The 18,410-nt window shown below is 34.4% G+C and overlaps 1 protein-coding gene across 1 annotated transcript in view; it reads left to right on the forward strand.

Annotated features, from left to right (window-relative positions):
* Window positions 1-18,410, forward strand: part of RYR3 (ryanodine receptor 3) — a 197,651-nt gene that overhangs the window by 166,677 nt on the left and 12,564 nt on the right. The window contains exons 76-94 of the mRNA XM_053979767.1: window positions 371-480; window positions 1,291-1,342; window positions 2,033-2,090; window positions 2,357-2,470; window positions 2,703-2,782; window positions 3,142-3,218; window positions 4,826-4,899; window positions 5,151-5,168; window positions 5,658-5,738; window positions 6,132-6,220; window positions 6,601-6,729; window positions 7,059-7,163; window positions 8,106-8,187; window positions 8,508-9,805; window positions 13,134-13,192; window positions 14,193-14,361; window positions 14,957-15,043; window positions 17,292-17,489; window positions 18,062-18,192. Coding sequence (XP_053835742.1) covers window positions 371-480; window positions 1,291-1,342; window positions 2,033-2,090; window positions 2,357-2,470; window positions 2,703-2,782; window positions 3,142-3,218; window positions 4,826-4,899; window positions 5,151-5,168; window positions 5,658-5,738; window positions 6,132-6,220; window positions 6,601-6,729; window positions 7,059-7,163; window positions 8,106-8,187; window positions 8,508-9,805; window positions 13,134-13,192; window positions 14,193-14,361; window positions 14,957-15,043; window positions 17,292-17,489; window positions 18,062-18,192 — 3,011 coding nt within the window. The remainder of the gene's footprint in view (window positions 1-370; window positions 481-1,290; window positions 1,343-2,032; window positions 2,091-2,356; window positions 2,471-2,702; window positions 2,783-3,141; window positions 3,219-4,825; window positions 4,900-5,150; window positions 5,169-5,657; window positions 5,739-6,131; window positions 6,221-6,600; window positions 6,730-7,058; window positions 7,164-8,105; window positions 8,188-8,507; window positions 9,806-13,133; window positions 13,193-14,192; window positions 14,362-14,956; window positions 15,044-17,291; window positions 17,490-18,061; window positions 18,193-18,410) is intronic.

Raw genomic sequence — 18,410 nt, forward strand, 5'->3', positions numbered from 1 at the left:
AAGTTATTCCAGTATTCTACTGCGAAATAATTGAGCTAGAACTTCCTTTCAATTCAGGTCAACTGGAGATGCATGATTTCTCTTGAATAAGACTTCCCCAAGATTTTCCCTGTCTCATTCTCAATACCTTGCAAATGAGAAAATTCAAAAGTTACAAAAATAATGCATAAAAACCATATACTCTTATCTCTTCTAAATCATACAGGCCCATAATGTTGCAGGTTATGCTGTAAACTCCTGAATAAGATTAATATGGGCAGTTAATACAAATTGGATAGAATAAAATTACTGAAATACTTTCCTAAGCTTAATTACTGGATTATTTTCTTACTTATGAAGCTTAACTTTTATATTCTAAATCTTGAGACAGACATCTCCAAAAAAAGATGAAGAGGAAGAAGAAGAGACTGAGAAAAACCATCCTGACCCACTTCATCAGATTATCCTCTATTTTAGTCGCAGTGCTCTTACAGAGAGAAGGTAAAAGAGCTGTGTGGAAAAGCCCATTGATTGAAAGCACACAGTAACTGAATTTTTAGCAACATTACCAAAGTGATTTTACACAAGGGTAGTTCATTATTGTACATGGTGAATACCTTTTCCCCCTCTGTTTCATTAGAGTTTTCATGTATTTAAACTCAGTAGAGCTTTACATTGAGATAAATATTGACTATTTTGGACATTTTAAAAGCTTGGTAAATACCCAATGCAGAAATGATTAAGCATGACTTCTCATGGAAACACAAATTATACAGGAATTGCAGGTTTAATCAGAGTACCTTGCCCTGGTCTCTTCTGGTAATAGATGTGTGTTCTTGGTTTTAGTATTCATTACATTTCACTCAGTAAGTCAGAAAAGGTTTTGCTGATGTTTATGAATCTCATTGCCAGTTTCTGTTTTGACTTTAGATTGTTGATTAGAATGATTAGCTTTTTATGAGTATTCTAGAACTTATACTTTTTCTGTATGACTAATAAAATCTTTCCCTCTGACAGTTATAATTATTCTAATTTATATTTCCATATTACTTTTCTGCACCTTCAACAGCCAATGATGACCCAACATGACTAAGGGGAATGCATAAACATACCTTTAAAAAAATTGTCTGAGTAAAAACTTAGAGATTTGGATTTAGATAAGAGAAGTCATTCATGACACAATTTTCTAGTTTAATAGCTTTTCAAGTAGACTACTTTTAATAAAATACCCTTTAATAAAACAAGTAGGCATATGAAATCTTTATATTATTATATCATAAAATAATTTAAAATATTTTTTACTCTTCACAGCAATCTAGGACATGATCCTCTATATATTGCCTATTCTGCCATGATGGCAAAAGTAAGTACATAATTTCAAGCTCCATCCCTCACTGCATTTAGGTACTTCCCATTCATTTTAGATGCTTCCCAAAAATTTCCTCTTTATTACATGGGCTACTTGATACTAGTACCTTCTGTATTTTTAATGAAGCAAATGCTGTTCAGAGTTTTACATATATATATATAATGAGAAATTTCCTATGTTTAAAAAACACTATAAAATTTCAGTAGGTGCAGTCCTGTTCCTTTCACTTGACACTTCTATTTGCATCTGATTAACTCATGAGCAGTTTAAACCCATTAGTTATGTTTATTCTTTGGGTAATTATTTTTGGGTTAATACTTGAAGTCTGTCAAAGATAAGTCAGCTTTTGCAACATATTGATTACAGCTAACTCGTGATAAGAGCATGACTGTGAAGAGAAATATCATGGATCTAGAGATATGGCACACGATTATATAGCCTGCAACTACAGGGTGTGTATGTAGTTGGATGAATACTCTGAAATACCCACACATTAGGGAATATCAGCTTCTTAGTGTGGATAAACAGAAATATTTACAATTAAAGGTTTTTAAAATCTTCTTAATACCTTTAGTAATTGCTGGAAAAAATATTCGGCAATTTTTGTAGAAATACTATAGCAAAAGTAATCATCATGTTTCTTAATAAGCAAGACCGTATGATTTCTGTTTTTAACATCAAAAGAGCTGTCAGGAAGAAGAAGAGGGAGACGAAGAAAAAGAAAAGACATTTGAGGTGAGAGTTTAAATAAAATTTTTCTCATAATTTAATGTGGAAGTACTTTAAATATGTCCACTAGAACAAATGCAAAAATAGCATACCACATTGTGTGTTGAACACAGTGAGCTGGTTTACTAGGTTATTCATATAAATGAAAGATGGGGTGTTTTGAAGCTTTGGAGTCAAACAACCCATAGATTTTGAAGGCAGATGGTCTTCAACAACTTTAGATTTCTCATCTTCCTATTTTTCCTGGATCCATTCCAATCTGTAGTCTATTCTCATTTTGTTCCCAAACCCAGGAGAAAGAAATGGAAAAGCAGAGAACTCTCTATCAGCAAGCTCGCTTGCATGATCGTGGAGCTGCTGAGATGGTCCTTCAGATGATTAGTGCAAGCAAAGGTAATGCTCTGGGATATCTTTGAAGTATACACAGGTATGTTATGTCATTATACCTATCATGTATAGGTATATATATGATATGATATCATATATCATAAACAGCTTCTATACAACACTTAATGAGGCAAAATAAATGTCAGTAACAGCTGCACTAAGTAAAATTTCCACACTGCATTTCTGATTGAAGAGCTCACAACTGCAAGTTTTAAGGACTGTATCCTTGTTTTGACAGGTCATACAGGACCCATGGTTGTTGAAACACTGAAACTTGGTATTGCTATTCTAAATGGTGGAAACACCATAGTTCAACAGGTAATGCATTTCTAACTACTGTGAGTCTTGCTTGCATAAATGACTTGAGAAATTTTGAGAATTTTAGTGTCCTGTTGTTTAAGTTAATGTACTTAATTTTAAGCCTAACAGTGAAGAAATATCAGTGTATTTTTGGTGCAAGAGCAATTATGTTATTTTTTGCTAGTGATTTGCATTTCAAGGAACTAATTCAGGAACTTTTGAATTCATATATTTCAATATCATTAATTAAGGGTACTTATTACCTTTGCTATTTTATTTTAGCTTATAAATATTAATTAATAATTAATTGCTAGTTATTCTTTATTGTATATATTGTTAATGTTGTATTTTTCCCTTCAAAAATCTACAAAATTTAGAAAATGCTAGACTACCTGAAGGAGAAAAAGGATGCTGGATTTTTTCAAAGCCTCTCTGGCTTGATGCAGTCCTGCAGGTAAAACCATAAATTGCATTATTACAGGTTCTGTTTATTCATATTCACTGGCTTATTGCTCAGTGCAGGTGGATGTGCTAGATTTAAATTACAGGAGTCACAGGTTGTAGAACTCTTGTGGGAAAGTTTTGTGAATCACAGGAACAGCCTGTTAATCTTTTAGAGTATTCTTCCAAAGAAGAAAACAAAGCAAAAGACTGCACATGCCTTTGAAGGCTTAGTTTGAAGAGGCAGAAAAGTAAAATATAATGGCTCCTTTACTGATCCTAAATCCCTCAAGGTTTTTGTCTGGTAGGTTCCAAGGATGGAGAAGAGCCACCACTAAGGGAGAGGCAGGCCAGTGGAGCTTTACTAAGCTTTCAGTTTCTGCACATTTCTGACGCGTTGCATAATCTATGTCTCTTCCAAATCCTCTGTATATGTATCAGGTTTTTTAGAGTTGACATGTGACCAGTGGGACTATAGTAGTCCATTCCCTTGATAAAACAGTTCAATTTATTTAAGGTAAAGGAATCCCATACAGAAGATGGAAAATTGCTGGTGTTTTTTGATTACTTTTACAGCAGACAACCTCCTTTTCTCAGCCTTTTAAAGAACCAGATAGGTTCTGAAGGAGTAGACTGGGAATTAGAAGAGGAGCTGTATGAATAGAGGATAAAATGTAGAAGGAATTGTGACCTGCTTTGCAGAAATTATTGTTGAATAGTTGAAACCTAATTACATAATATCTGCCTTGTAATTTTTTCATTTTTGTAGCGCACTTTAGCAGGGATTTACTCAAACAGGCTTTGCTGTGATATTATTACCAAATGTTTATATGTATTGTTCAGGACTTCATTAAAAGAGATATTGCTAAAATTACTTGAACATGATAAGAAAATGGAAATGATGCTTTAAGAAATGTTTTTGGTTTTAATGATGTCACTAGATTGAATAGGTGACTGCATTTCTATTAACTGAACTAAAATTAGATAATGATAGAATTTTATTGGAGGATTTGAATGAAAGTATTCCAGCTGGGTGGTGAGAAGAATCATAATTTGCTATTCCATGTGCTGAGCTATGCCAAGTTAACAAAATAAAATTCAGATATCAGTGTCTTTTGACCTTGGAAGAGATGGAACCTCTGATTACATTCCTTTCTGTGCATAAAGAATCAGAAATTCCATACATCTTCTCAATGATATAACCATGAATAATATATACAGAAACAATATAATAAAAGTAATAGTGACAACTTAGTGGAAAGCAGTGTGAGAGAGAAACAATGACAGTAGTCTCCTCTGGTGGTAGGTTTAAATCAACATAAAGAGTAATATTTCAGGCTCCTTTTCCACTCCTCATTTGTACATGGAACTGTGAATGTCATTATCAGGAGTGAGACATGACATGACACTCATTTCTTGTCAGAAGTGGACACTGGACCCTTAGTTTCATCCAAAGCTCATTTATTTAATATGAGTATAAAATAAAATACGAGGCAATGCATGTCGTAGTGGGCCAAGAGTAGTTGTTGAAGAAATGTTGTAGAAGAAAATTATTTTCCATTGGTTACTATAGTCCTTTTTCCTGTTTGTGCTGTTGTTTTTCTTTTCTTTAAATATAAGTGTTCTTGACTTGAATGCATTTGAGAGACAGAATAAAGCGGAAGGCCTGGGAATGGTTACTGAAGAAGGAACTCGTAAGTAGAATGAAATTTATTCCAGTGGTGCTTCAAACATTATTTGTGCTTCCTTCTTTAACTAGAACTGTTGTTTACTGTGGCTTGAGGTTTCTGTTGTTAAACGTACTATAAGTAAATCTAGGCTCTGGGTTCTGAATATGCCTTTTTTTTTTTTTTTTTACAATATCTTTAGCAATAATTTTTAAGAAAAATATTGTAACTTCCAATATTCTTATCTTGTATTCTTGTTATTTTTCTTTGATCCACAGTCATCGTTCGTGAGCGTGGTATGTTTGGGTTTACAGTTTTTGATACTATTGTTGCAAAAGTGTGTTGCAAATACAGAGAGAAATCTCTCATTGCATCTTCTCAGATATCTTTAGGTTTAGCTTTATGGTCTGCAGCAGGTTGTGTGTTTAGCTTGAATAAAGAGTTTGATGCTTATTAAAGAAGTGTCACTCATATTTAAGGCATGATTTTAGTTATGACTAACAATTTACTTAATAGATATATATCCTGTTGCCTTTTTTTTTTCCAATTAGTGTTGTTTTTTTAACCATGGATGCATTGGAGTGCTAAATACTTTTTGCTCTGCTTTTTCTGTCTCAGTTTTTCTTTTCATTATTATCAGTCTGTTTCTTTTAAATTGCTTTAATGCTTTTAAATACTGGTTCTTTTATTAAAATTCCAGTTTAAAAGGTTACTGTAGGATTATGTGTTCTGCATAATTAATCATAATAATTGTCACATAATCACTGTATTTATATATTTTAAAGGTGAAAAAGTCTTGCAGCATGATGAATTTACTCGAGATCTATTTAGATTTTTGCAACTTCTCTGTGAAGGGCATAACAATGGTAAGAGACTGAATTTATGTTGTAGAAAATTTGTGGTGAGTCTGCTCTAAACAGAGTGAAATAGAACCAATTCTGATGTTTTTCTCTAATGCATTAAGTTTTCTGAGGGGAAACTGGCATGACAGCAATTTGAATTGCAGGGTTCAATTTGATTTTTTAAGTCTTAATTTAGTTTCTGTGTTTAGCATATTAGTAGTAAAGCCTGTACCAAGTCACCTGGATAACAATTCTTCAGTTATATATACATTGGATCTAAAGTTCAATTTGTATGACATAAGCATCTGCATCCAACAAGATATTTAAAATAAGGCATTCCTCATGAAAATAGAAAAATAATGTTGTTTTTTTTTTTCCTTTGTGTACTAACCAAGCACAAATCACTTCTTATTTCAGATTTCCAAAATTACTTACGTACTCAGATGGGCAACACCACAACAGTGAATATTATCATTAGTACTGTTGACTATCTCTTGCGTCTTCAGGTGAGGAAAAAACAGATGAAAATGGAGTATAACATATTGGCTTTCCTTCACTTCCATAGATTCTAATTTTGTTGGAATCAAATGTTAAAATTCTCTCTAAAGGGATACCTAAAATGAAGAATTTTTATTTATTTCATATCTTTTCTCCTTTGAAAACAGATGACATTTCAGAATTCTGTGTGAAATCAGATGTTTGATAATGGATTTCATTGTTCACTTCTGAAGAGTGTGCAAAATATTATTATAATGAGAAATAGATTGACACAGATATGCTAAATTTCATCTGAATTACTGATTCAAGTTTTGGTGAAATAAATGCAAGCAGTAAATACTGCATAGAGAATTCAAAACTTGCAAATGTAACATTGTTTCTTTCGTAGGAATCCATCAGTGACTTCTATTGGTACTATTCAGGAAAGGATGTCATTGATGAATCAGGGCAACGTAACTTTTCTAAAGCTTTGGCTGTCACCAAACAAATATTCAATTCTCTTACAGAATATATCCAGGTAAACAGAATGTGTTTCTCAAGGTACTAACAGAGAAGTTCTATGCTCACACAGCATGATCATGTTCTTTCATCAATTTGTAAATGCTTTGCACTTGCGTTTTTAAAATTTTGATGAAGTTACATGGAATCACTGGACCAGTGTAAAGTGAAAACTGAAACATACAAACAGCTATGTATTTAACAGTATACAATTTGGTATCTGTGCACTAGATACCCAGAGGTCTTGGAAAACCTTCTCATGTAGCTTCATGGCTGCCTGAAACTTCTTTTTGATTTGTTTTGGTTTATTTGGCATAAATAAAAAATGTGTTTTTCTTAATTTTTTAGGGCCCTTGCATAGGTAATCAACAGAGTCTGGCTCATAGTAGGCTGTGGGATGCAGTTGTTGGCTTTCTTCATGTGTTTGCCAATATGCAAATGAAACTTTCACAGGTATTTTCAACATTGTCACTGTGCACTCACCTCCACTAAAACCAAACTTGACATTTACAGCTCAATTTTACCTTTCTGATAGCGAAAGTGCCAGTTTGATCCCTTCCTCCCTCTTGCCAAAATCAGAGGATCTGTCAGGGCAGAAACATCATTAAAAGCACTGCTCACATGCTGAACATAAGTGGGTCAAGAGAAAAGCTGAGAAAGATCCAAACAAGGAGGCAGTGTGATATTTGGTCAACTTATCCAGTTAATTAAAGACACTGAACATGGGGGGCAGTGTTCATTTCATTTCACTGACCAGAGCACAGTGGAGTCCCACTCCACAGCATCAGGATTCTGTCTTCTTCTGTGACTTCTGCTTAATGTATCCATACACTCAAGCTCTGCACTGAATGCAACAGTGCAGAGAGTCACTTCCTTTCTTTTTCAGTGTCTCTGCTATCCTCTGGTTTACAAGATTTCTTCCCACCCTATAGAAGTATATCAGAATTTTGAGAATAGTATTTAAGGCCTTAATGTCAAACACAAATCTACATTAGACTTACAGTTTTCTGTAATTAAACTAAACACTTTGAGTGGTAATGCATTGCCAGTGAAGTGAAAAAGGATGGATTTTTTTCTGAGACAGATACTTTCAGATCTGTGTAGCAACCAATTTTGTTTGTTTGTTTCTGCTGTCCCTTACCTCCACCTTGGTACTCCTTAATGCTTTATTAAAGCTTAACTTTATGGTGTTAATACCTCTGCTGCAGTAAGTTACATGTTGTATTAGACTTCTCATAGCAATCATAATAAAATGACAATGAAATGTTGCTGAATAATGTGAATGAAATTTAGCTGATCATCTTTAATACCATTTCTCTCTAAAATTATTTAGTTTTCCATATAAATACAAACTAAAAACAATCTTACAGTCCTTTTTTTTTTTTTTTTTAATAGGACTCTGCTCAGATTGAATTGCTTAAGGAACTTCTAGATCTACTAAAGGATATGGTAGTGATGCTCTTGTCACTGCTCGAAGGTTGGACCTGTTTTTCTTTATGGTCAAATATGATTATCTCACCTTCCTAGTGTAAAACACAATTATTATGTTCATCTCTCTAAAGTGCTTTTTAATTGCCTTTATGTAATTTTGGGAGAAAAAGATATTCTTCATATTTATTTAAGAATTATTCTGGAATATACAGAGTCCTGAAAGAGAGGGCTACTAGAGAAAAGCAAGTTGGAAGAAAAAATACTATTTATATACAAATATTTTTGTTCTGTTTTCAGCACAAATATGAAATGTCATTATTTAAAATGTAGCTGTCAAATAACTTTCTATTATAACACATTACTTAGGTAACGTTGTAAATGGAACTATTGGAAAACAAATGGTGGACACGCTTGTAGAATCATCTAGCAATGTAGAAATGATTTTGAAGTTCTTTGGCATGTTCCTGAAGTTAAAAGATCTGACTAATTCAGATGCTTTCAAAGAGTATGATCCAGATGGTAAAGGAATCATTTCCAAGAAGGAATTTCAGAAATCAATGGAGGCTCAAAAACAATACATACAGTCAGAGATTGAATTCCTGCTATCCTGTACAGAAGCTGATGAAAATGACATGTTTAATTATGTTGACTTTGTGGAAAGATTCCATGAACCAGCCAAAGACATTGGATTTAATGTAGTAGTATTGCTAACAAACCTTTCAGAGCACATGCCTAATGATCCACGCCTTCAGAGTTTACTTGAGCCTGCAGAAAGTGTTCTTAATTACTTTGAACCATACCTTGGGCGTATTGAAATAATGGGTGGGGCCAAGAAAATAGAAAGAGTTTACTTTGAAATCAGTGAATCCAGTAGAATGCAGTGGGAGAAGCCACAGGTGAAGGAATCTAAAAGACAGTTCATATTTGATGTTGTAAATGAAGGTGGAGAGCAAGAAAAAATGGAACTCTTTGTGAATTTCTGTGAAGACACTATTTTTGAAATGCAGTTAGCATCCCAGATCTCTGAAACGGATTCATCTGAGAGGCCCGAGGAGGAGGAAGAGGCAGAGCCTGCTTATCTAGTGGATATTGGAGATGATGAGGAAGAAGAAAAGTCCCTGGAACCTGCTTCAGCTTTTGCAGTGGCCTGTGTTGCAGTGAAGAAGAATGTTGCCAACTTTTTGAAAATGGTCACTGTGAAGAACCTTAGGAAACAATACAGGAAAGTTAAAAAGATGACAATAAAAGAGATGGTGAAAGTGTTTTTCTCCTTTTTCTGGATCCTATTTGTAGGGACATTCCAAATGTTCTTTTCTATAGTGTGGGGGATATTCCAGATTCTTTGGAGCACTGTATTTGGGGGTGGCCTGGTTGAAGGAGCCAAAAACATAAAAGTTACAAAAATATTAGGGGATATGCCTGATCCAACACAGTTTGGAATCCATGATGATGTTATGGAAGCAGACAAAGCTGAAGGTGCTGAGCATGGCATAAGAGCTGAACTCGGGGAGTTTGTGAAGAGTGAAAAGGGAGAAACTGACATAATTGCAGACATTTTTGGCATTCCCACAAAGAAAGAAGGATCAAAACATGGTCATGATGCTGGACTTGGAGATATTGCAGAAATCCTTGGTGCTGAGATCCAGACACCTTTGGAAAATACAGTTAATAAGAAAAAAAGATTACAGGTAAATTAAAGATATTTTGTATTTCTTTAAGTATAATATTAACAATTATAATTACAATAATAATAAACTACTGAATGTTAATAACAGATTTATTTTATATTTAACTGATTAATATATATTATCAGTAAGAACTTACTTTATAATCTCTACACATTTAAAGGCTAACAGAAAGTTTCAGCCCAGTGTTTAGATTTCAGTGCAGTAAATTGTTACTGTTCATTTGGACTTTATTCAAAACATAAACTGCTAACAAATTTCTAGTCACAGTTTTTGCTTTAAATGATTTATGGCCTTGTTTATTCTGCATACTTCAAGTACATTTACAACTTATCTCCATAATAATGCCTTATCATTAACATCTTTCTTATATATGCTTTACATGCAATACAGTACCCATTTTTTCCTATTATTTGAAACATATTTGCCTGAATTTATTGTCAGTTTAATGTTTATCATGGAATTATTCTTTACTCTTATTCTGGTTTATAAACAATATATTTTGTTCCACTCAGCTGGACTAAAGAGAATATTTTTCTGTGTAGAAATGGATATAACTAAATGTCAAAACCAATTTATTTATCATATTTGGAAGGCATTATGTTTCACTTTACACCTCAAGTCTCTTTCTACCGGTTATTCAAAAACATCTTTTCTCTCGTCATTAACTCATCTCTTTATGATATACTTTCCAGATATCTTCAAGATAAATCTAAACTGTGCAACTTCTTAGGGCATTATTTTCTCTTAATTTTTATGTTTTCCTCCAGATTCTGGTTCTTGCCTAAATTGAACTAATTTTTTTGCATTTATTTTTCTTGTTTATTTATTAAATCATTTTTATGTGTGGACTTTAAAATTACAGTCTATTAAAATCCTGTCTCAGCATAAATATAATTTGGTTGGTATATAAAAATAACTATTTTAACACAAGAATCTTGGCAGGTATAAGTTAACATGTTAGAATTTTCTTCAATAGTTAAAGTAAATATTTTAATTCAGATCTGAATAAACACATTAGAATATTCTTTGCTTTACTTTGATTTTTACATTTCTTACCGATGTGTTTGATACTACTGATGAAAATGCTCTGTAATTTTTGCAGACATTTGTGTCATTAATGTGAAGTCAGTTATGCAATTTATCCAGTTTTAACCTTTGATATGTTATCTAGTGAAACTTACCAAAGCAATGTTTGTACTAATTCTGTATTACAGGAATTGCTATTCATCTCACATTGTGTATATAAATGCTCACATAACCTAGTTAGAGGAGTGGATATAGAGAATAAGTGGAGCTCAAAGCACAAACAGCAGTGTAAGGATCAAAAATTCCCTTCAGGAAGTTACTGTGTCTTAGGCACCTGCAATGATAAAGTTCACACAAATGGATAGAAATAGAAAATTAGGTCAATATTCTGGAAAAGTGTACTGATAAGGTCGGTGACATTTACCATATAGCCAGAGAAACTGCAAAATAACCTATGGAATCATATATGATGAAGCCTTTCAGGAGTTCACTTTTACTGTAAGGCTCTACAGGAATCTGAGAGTTACGTGGGTTCACAACTTAGAAAAGTAGTAGTGACATAACAGTTTGCTGAGAAATCTAATTATTGGTAGCAATAAAATCAAGAGCTAACTGTGAAGTTACCTTAAAATAACAGATAAAAATCAAGGAAGTGATGAATACAGGAGGAAAATTATAACCTGACCTGTGAAATGCTTCATTTTGATCTCATTGTTACTGTTCGAGTATGAAATCTTGGGAATATAATTGAGTTGTACAACAATATCAGTTCAATGATAATATCAGTCAAGCAAACTGGAATTTTGAATTGTTGAGAAAGGAAGAGAGGAAGCCCCCACATTATTAAGCTCCACGAATCTTAATTTATGTATGTCTTGAAGACCAGGTTCCCTCAGTTCAAAAAGAGTGTGATAAAACTGGAAAAGATTCAGTGAAGATCCATAAGCTATTAAAACTTGATACGGAACAAATCTTGCATATGGAATTAAGTAAGTTAAGGTTCTTCAGCTTGGAAAAGAGAAAATTGAGAGAGCATATATGGATAAGATGAATAAGGATTTATTCATTCTTCTACCACCCCACCCCTTAGAAGAACAAGGTATCATCAAATGATCTCTCAATTACCCCCCACCAGCTTGAGATCTTAGGGGAGATTCTTTGTGAAAGAGTTACACCTGCATTATTTACTATGTGAAGGTCTACAGATAATTGTGAGATACAAGAGGGAAGATCAACTTAATAAATTCTTTCCTATATCCTTTTTCCACGTACTTGTGAGAGATAGGCATCCAGATGAGTAGTTGGCAGAAACTTCAGATAAGTGTATATATGTGTTAACTGGAAATGTAGGACCAATAGACAACTGCTGTCCAAGCACTTCAAGAGAATACAGAAGAGGATTAAGAGTTAGGACAGGTTTTTGCAAAAGGGAATGGAGACAAAGGTCAGCCCTTTAGATTTCTTTCTGAGTCAGGGTCTGCATCTCTCAGACTTCCATTGAAGCTTAGATACTCAAACTGCATTTGAGTATCTTTGATCTTGTAACACCAAGCCTAAAGGTGTTTGACATCCAGGCCCCAGCTTCTTTGCTGCAGTTAGCCACCTGTAAAATTGTGTATTGGTTTTTCCTTATCTCACGGGAAAGCTGTAAACACAACACTTAAGAGGGTTGTGTGGTGTGCCAATAAAGGCTTAATGAACCATCAGCCCAGATAAGATAAACAGCTTGAAGAAAACATTGTGTAAGTAGAAGTTGTTTAAGTATTTGTCTGTTTTCAGTTGCATTACTTGATCACGGCCAAGTAATTGGGTTTTATAATATCTGATAGTTACATAGATATTTTTCATATTTTTAATGATAACATTAATATATTGTTTCTTACACATTAAACATTCTTATGTTCCTCTTATACATTGAACATTAATACATTGTTTCTCCACTGAGTCTTTGTGGATGACCTTAGTATCAGGATATGATCTGGATGTAGTTACCTTCACCCTCAGCTGGTCACATAATTTGCCTGATCACTGTGTATAATTAAGTTGTTCAGTCAACTGGACTAGTTAGAGTATTGGTAACACTATGCAGAAAAAAATCTGCCTTTTTCACTGTTAAAATATAGCCTGAGTTCCCTGTCTTTAAAAATCAAACACTTTAAAAGTCAAAGTGCTATAAAAATAATATTAATTATATTGTTTGTTTCTTAGAAGACAATAACTAAAGTTACAGAAATTTTTTTGAATGGATCAATTTTGACAGTTAAAATACTTTTTGCAGATATCTGAAATTGCAAAAGAAGCTGGAACACAAAGAAAAGCAGAAGCTGAGAAGGCTGAGTAAGTTAATTTTACAAAATTCCTGTTTAACTCCTTGGTACTTCCTTATGCTAAATAATTTGGCCACAAATAATGCAAGAAATGCTATTCAAAGAACTTTATGTACACTTTGTCGCATCAGTATTTTGAAAATATACTAAGTACTTTGCAAATATACTAAAAGATGGCAGACCATGTCACTAGGCAACACAATGGCAATCTGATTTTTGTGACCCTTGACAATTATGCATATATAGATCTGTGGCCATTGTCTTTTTAAAAATTAACGTAAAAATTCCCATAAGTTCCTTTAAAAATGAGCACCAGTCTTAAAAACCTCTGCAACTTATCATTATGTTTTCTGCTTTCCCTACTATCCACTACAATTTTCATGGAATTTTCATTGGATCATTAAAATACAAGATTTTACTAACCCAACTATTTTTATTTATTGCTGTTTTATCAGATCCTGACAGCAGATACATTCCTTTGTCCATCCATCCTATATATGACTGCCTAAACAATATTTAAAATACTTACTTGCTTTAGCAGCATCCTGCTATTAAGGAGCATCTTGTCTGCCTGGACCTGCAGCCACATTGCAGTAACAGATTAAAATATTTTGTAGAGACACACAAAAGGTGTCCTAGAGATTCTTACAGATCCAAAAGCTATACATAAAGCTATACGTAATTATATTTTTCTTTTTTTTTTCCATTTTGCTTCATGTTTAAAATATTTACTTCAGAGTCATTTAGCTCTCTCCTCTTATCTGCCAAGTTAATTTTTTAAAGCATGTCATCAAGGTCTACACTTTAAGACAATCATATTGATGCCGCAACATTATGTCACACATATGGAAACACAGGTTTTGGGGTTTTTTTGTTGGTAACTAAATTCCTCTAATGCTACGTACAGTATAAAAACTAAATTTTTAAAGCAGTTTATGAACTCAAATTCATTTGAAATTAATGCATTTACATTTGGCTAGATATTTTTGTTTCGTTAACCTTTCTTCTAGCATGGAAGATGGTGAAAAACAAGATAAAGCAAAGGAAGTGCAATCTGAGCAGCTAGAAGAGGGAAAAATGAAAAAAAAGAAGAGAAGGCATGGACAAAAAATTGAGAAACCAGAGGCTGTTATGGCTAACTTTTTCAAAGCTTTGGAAATTTATCAAACCAAGATGCTTGTAAGTTTGTCTTAAATTCTTTAATAATTGAATTTTTATTTCTAGAACCATTTTTGATATTTAATGGAGAAATGCCATCATACAGGGAAATCTGGCATGAGTGTTCAGATGATTGGCTGTAGTCAGTCTGTTGTGATTTTATAGTACTTCTTAGAGTTATATAATTAAGTGTTTCTGTGTGTAATTTCTAACAGGAAAGATTAGCCTCTTGAGCTCCTTTTTAGGAGCTCACTATTTCCCATAATCTAACTTCTAGAGGAAGTTACTTTCTATTTTTCTTTGTTCTTAAAACCATTAAATGTTGAATTCTCTGAAAACTCTCAAGTAGATTTTTTTCCCAGTATTCTGGAAAATATCTTTCCATACTTCTTTTTGTTTCAGTCTTCTCTGACTTATAATTTTAAAGGCCATTATTTAAATTACATTTATCATGAAAAAGGGGAATAGGCTGCCAAAAAATGTCCTTGCTTATTATAACTGGTGTATGAAGGCAATACAATTATGTATTTACTGTTTTTAAATCTTGCTATCTATTTTTCTTCTTCTGATATTACTCACAGGCTACCCTTAATTACTTTTTATTTTTTACTTTCAGCATTACTTGGCAAGAAATTTTTACAACTTAAGGTTTCTTGCTCTATTTGTTGCATTTGCCATCAATTTTATTCTTCTGTTTTACAAGGTAAGGTAATATTGTTCTTTAAATATTTTTGTTAGTACCAGAGGATACAATAATTTAATGTTTGTTCTATTCTGCTTTTATTTTATTCAGGCTGAATGAAAAGAGATTTATTTATTTTCTCCTTTATAGTTGAGTTTCTAGGCACTTTTTCATTTAATCACATAAGTCTGTTATTGTTTGGACTGTTGATCTTGTTCTGGGAAAACTGAAATAGACTAAAATAATTCAAATGTCAAAACTGTTGAATTCTTTTTCTTTAATTTGTTCTCAAGCTATTCAGCGACTTCAGTTATCTGGTTATTCTCAGTTACTTCTTTTTTTATAGTAGGCTACAGCTCTTTTTGTCTAGCTTCATCTTCTGATGAAGAAGGCTATACATTCACAGTTTAAACCTAATCTTAGAGGTTCACCCGAATCTAGAGTTGCTTCAGGTTCTGGTGTAGAACACCAGATGATCCAAAGTAGAATATCCTCAGCAGCGTCCACCAATTTCTTTCATGAATCTTCACAATCTTGAAATGAAACAGGTTAGAATTCAATAAAGAGAACTTCCATCCACAAAAGCCTCATTTTTTCCCCCTTTCCACACTTGTAGCATCCCATGAACTCTCCCACCTCGGTCAATTCCCAAGTCCTGAGCCCTGGCAATGGCAGTAACTACTTACCATACAGTCAGACCTCCTGGGGGGAAAAGCAGACTCCCAAATGGACTTCTGTGCCACAACTTCCCCTGATTTCTCCTTTCCCTGTCCCCTCACTGGATTGGTATCCCTGGTGCCCCCTCCCCCCTTTCCCTGGGACCAAACCCCTCTGCCCAGCCCTTAGCTCCACCCCCCACCCCTTCCCCTTCTTAAGCTGCCTTCTCCATACAGTTGCTCTCTTTTACCTCGCTGGGTTCCCTTCAGCCACGTGTGATATCCTCCACTGGAATAAAACCCTGCAAAAAGAGCCTTTCTTGCCTCTATCGCTGAGCCAGCTGCGGTGAGTGTTGAGTGACTGCGTAGCCTGAAGGTTCACTCAACTTGCTTTTCTACAGGAGAGGCTGGCTGGGGACAAGAATTAGGCAGCAGTACCCACCACTCCAACACCCGCATTTTTACACACTGAAGAAGAGTTCTGATTTATCTATATCCTGAAATCAGGACCTTTGATTTTCCCCTCCTAGATATAGAATGAAAGTTGTAATAAACTGATGAACCTTTTGTTTTCCAGTATTAGATATTTTATTACATATTCTGTTACTTACAACCAAAAACTTCAACAACAAAAGCAGCTGGCTGAACATTCAGTCTAGAAATGAGTCCTGTTCTCAAATACCTTGAAATGCAACTCCTGTAACACAATTACATTCTCAGATGCAGGGCAGGTAAAGATGTAAAAAGCTCTTGGAAACTGGGCAGAATGTATATGCACATTCCAGGAGAAAGATGTCATGGCTGTTTAAGGCTTTCTCCTTGTCTATTTCTTTCTTTCCCACAGGGTTAGAGAAGATGGACTTCAAATATACATGTAGAATTCTGCTTTTGTCCATGCCAGTCTCCTTTTCTCCCCATTCTCTTCTGCTTTTTTTTGAGTCTGGTGGGTGACAACCCATTCTGTTGAAGAGCAAGGACAGAAGTTCATGTCTATCAGTGCAAGTCCATCTGTCATATATAGGAAAGGGTCAGTGGGGGTCAAACAGGACTGAACAGGACTTTATCTTTTAGATAAAGCTGTCAAAAAAGCACCCCTAGGGATTTTATTTTAAAGGGCAGCTTTTTAAAGTCAGTGGAAGAATTTAGGGCAGTATGTCAGCTAATGAAATACTGTATATTATTTGTAAGCTCTAAACTGAGTCATGAAATAAAAAGTTATGAACAGTGTACAAGTTGATTATATGAAAATTTTGCTTCTTTGTAGACTCAAGCAATCAGGAACTATGTAGATTACAAAAAAACCCCCTAAATTCAGTCATAATAGATAACCCAGTCATTCCTCGTTTCTTCCAAGAAATAGTTTTTGCATAACTTTTTTATTTGTTTTCATTTTGCTATGGCATTGTTAGAGAGATTTGTAAACTGCCTGTATTTGCTTTTTCCAGATTTTCTTTTCAGTGACATGGCATGATGTGGAGATTTATGCTGTGCAAATGAAGAATGTTTAAAGCAATGATCTATCTTCCTTTGAGCAGGCTTTGCAAACATCATTTGTCATTAAAGGAAAAACTTTTCAGTTTATTTTGTTTTCAATGTGCTTGAATTTTTCTCAGGTGACAGAAGAGCCACTTGATGAAGTAGAGGAAGACTCTAATCTCTGGAACTCCTTTGCTGAAGAGGAAGAGGAGGAGGGCATGGTGTTTTTTGTTTTAGAAGAAAGTACTGGCTACATGGCACCTGCCCTCAGAGCACTGGCAGTAATTCATACTGTCATCTCCTTTGTCTGTGTCATTGGATACTACTGCTTAAAGGCAAGTTCTTAATCTTACTGTTTGTTAAACATTGCCTATGCCCCAAGGTGGTGCTAATACTGGAATAGCTATTTGTACCTAGCTGTTTACAAATTCTCACTGCTCAGTAAGTAGATGTTTTCCTTTTGTATTCTGACCAGCAGAAATGGAGTTAACTTTCTTTCTAGCAGTGTGTGTGTGTTTTGGATTTATAGTTAAAACAGTGCAGGTAACACAGCCACATTTGGTTATTGCTGGACAGTGTTTGCACAGTGTGAGGGATCTGTCTGTGCTTTACCCACTCTCTGCATCCCTCAGCAGGTATGTTGGGAGGGGTCATAGCCAGGACAGCTGAGCCAACCAACCAGAGGGATATTCCATGGCATGTAACAACATCACATTCAGCAATAAAAAGCTGTGTGTGGGGGAGGGTTGGGGCTTGACTGCCAAGGTGGCCACTGCTCAGAGGCTGCCTAGGCATTGATCTGCCTAGTGTGGGAGATTCTAGTGTGCTGTTTGGTCTCACATTTTTCTGTTATAAGGAACCAAAAATACATAAACCATGACAAAGATGGCCACTGTCACTTCCACAGGTCCCTCTGGTTGTATTCAAAAGAGAAAAGGAGGTAGCTAGAAAGCTGGAATTTGATGGACTATACATAACTGAACAACCAACTGAGGATGATATTAAAGGACAATGGGATCGCCTTGTTATAAATACTCCGTAAGTAAAACTAAATGACTCTATGTAAACTGCTTATAATATTGCAGCTCATTAAGCCACTGATCTAGAACCTTTCCTGTCCATCTGTCACTTAGTCAATCTAAAAGAAAGGCCTTTAGCACCTTATATTAGATGCTACAGTAGTAGATTCTAGCGTGAAATCCTGTATTATCTGTTTATTTAATAATACTATGATGGCACATACACTCCACACTTTT

The sequence above is a fragment of the Vidua macroura genome, chromosome 6, assembly GCF_024509145.1.
Source record: "Vidua macroura isolate BioBank_ID:100142 chromosome 6, ASM2450914v1, whole genome shotgun sequence".
NCBI lineage: Eukaryota > Metazoa > Chordata > Aves > Passeriformes > Viduidae > Vidua > Vidua macroura.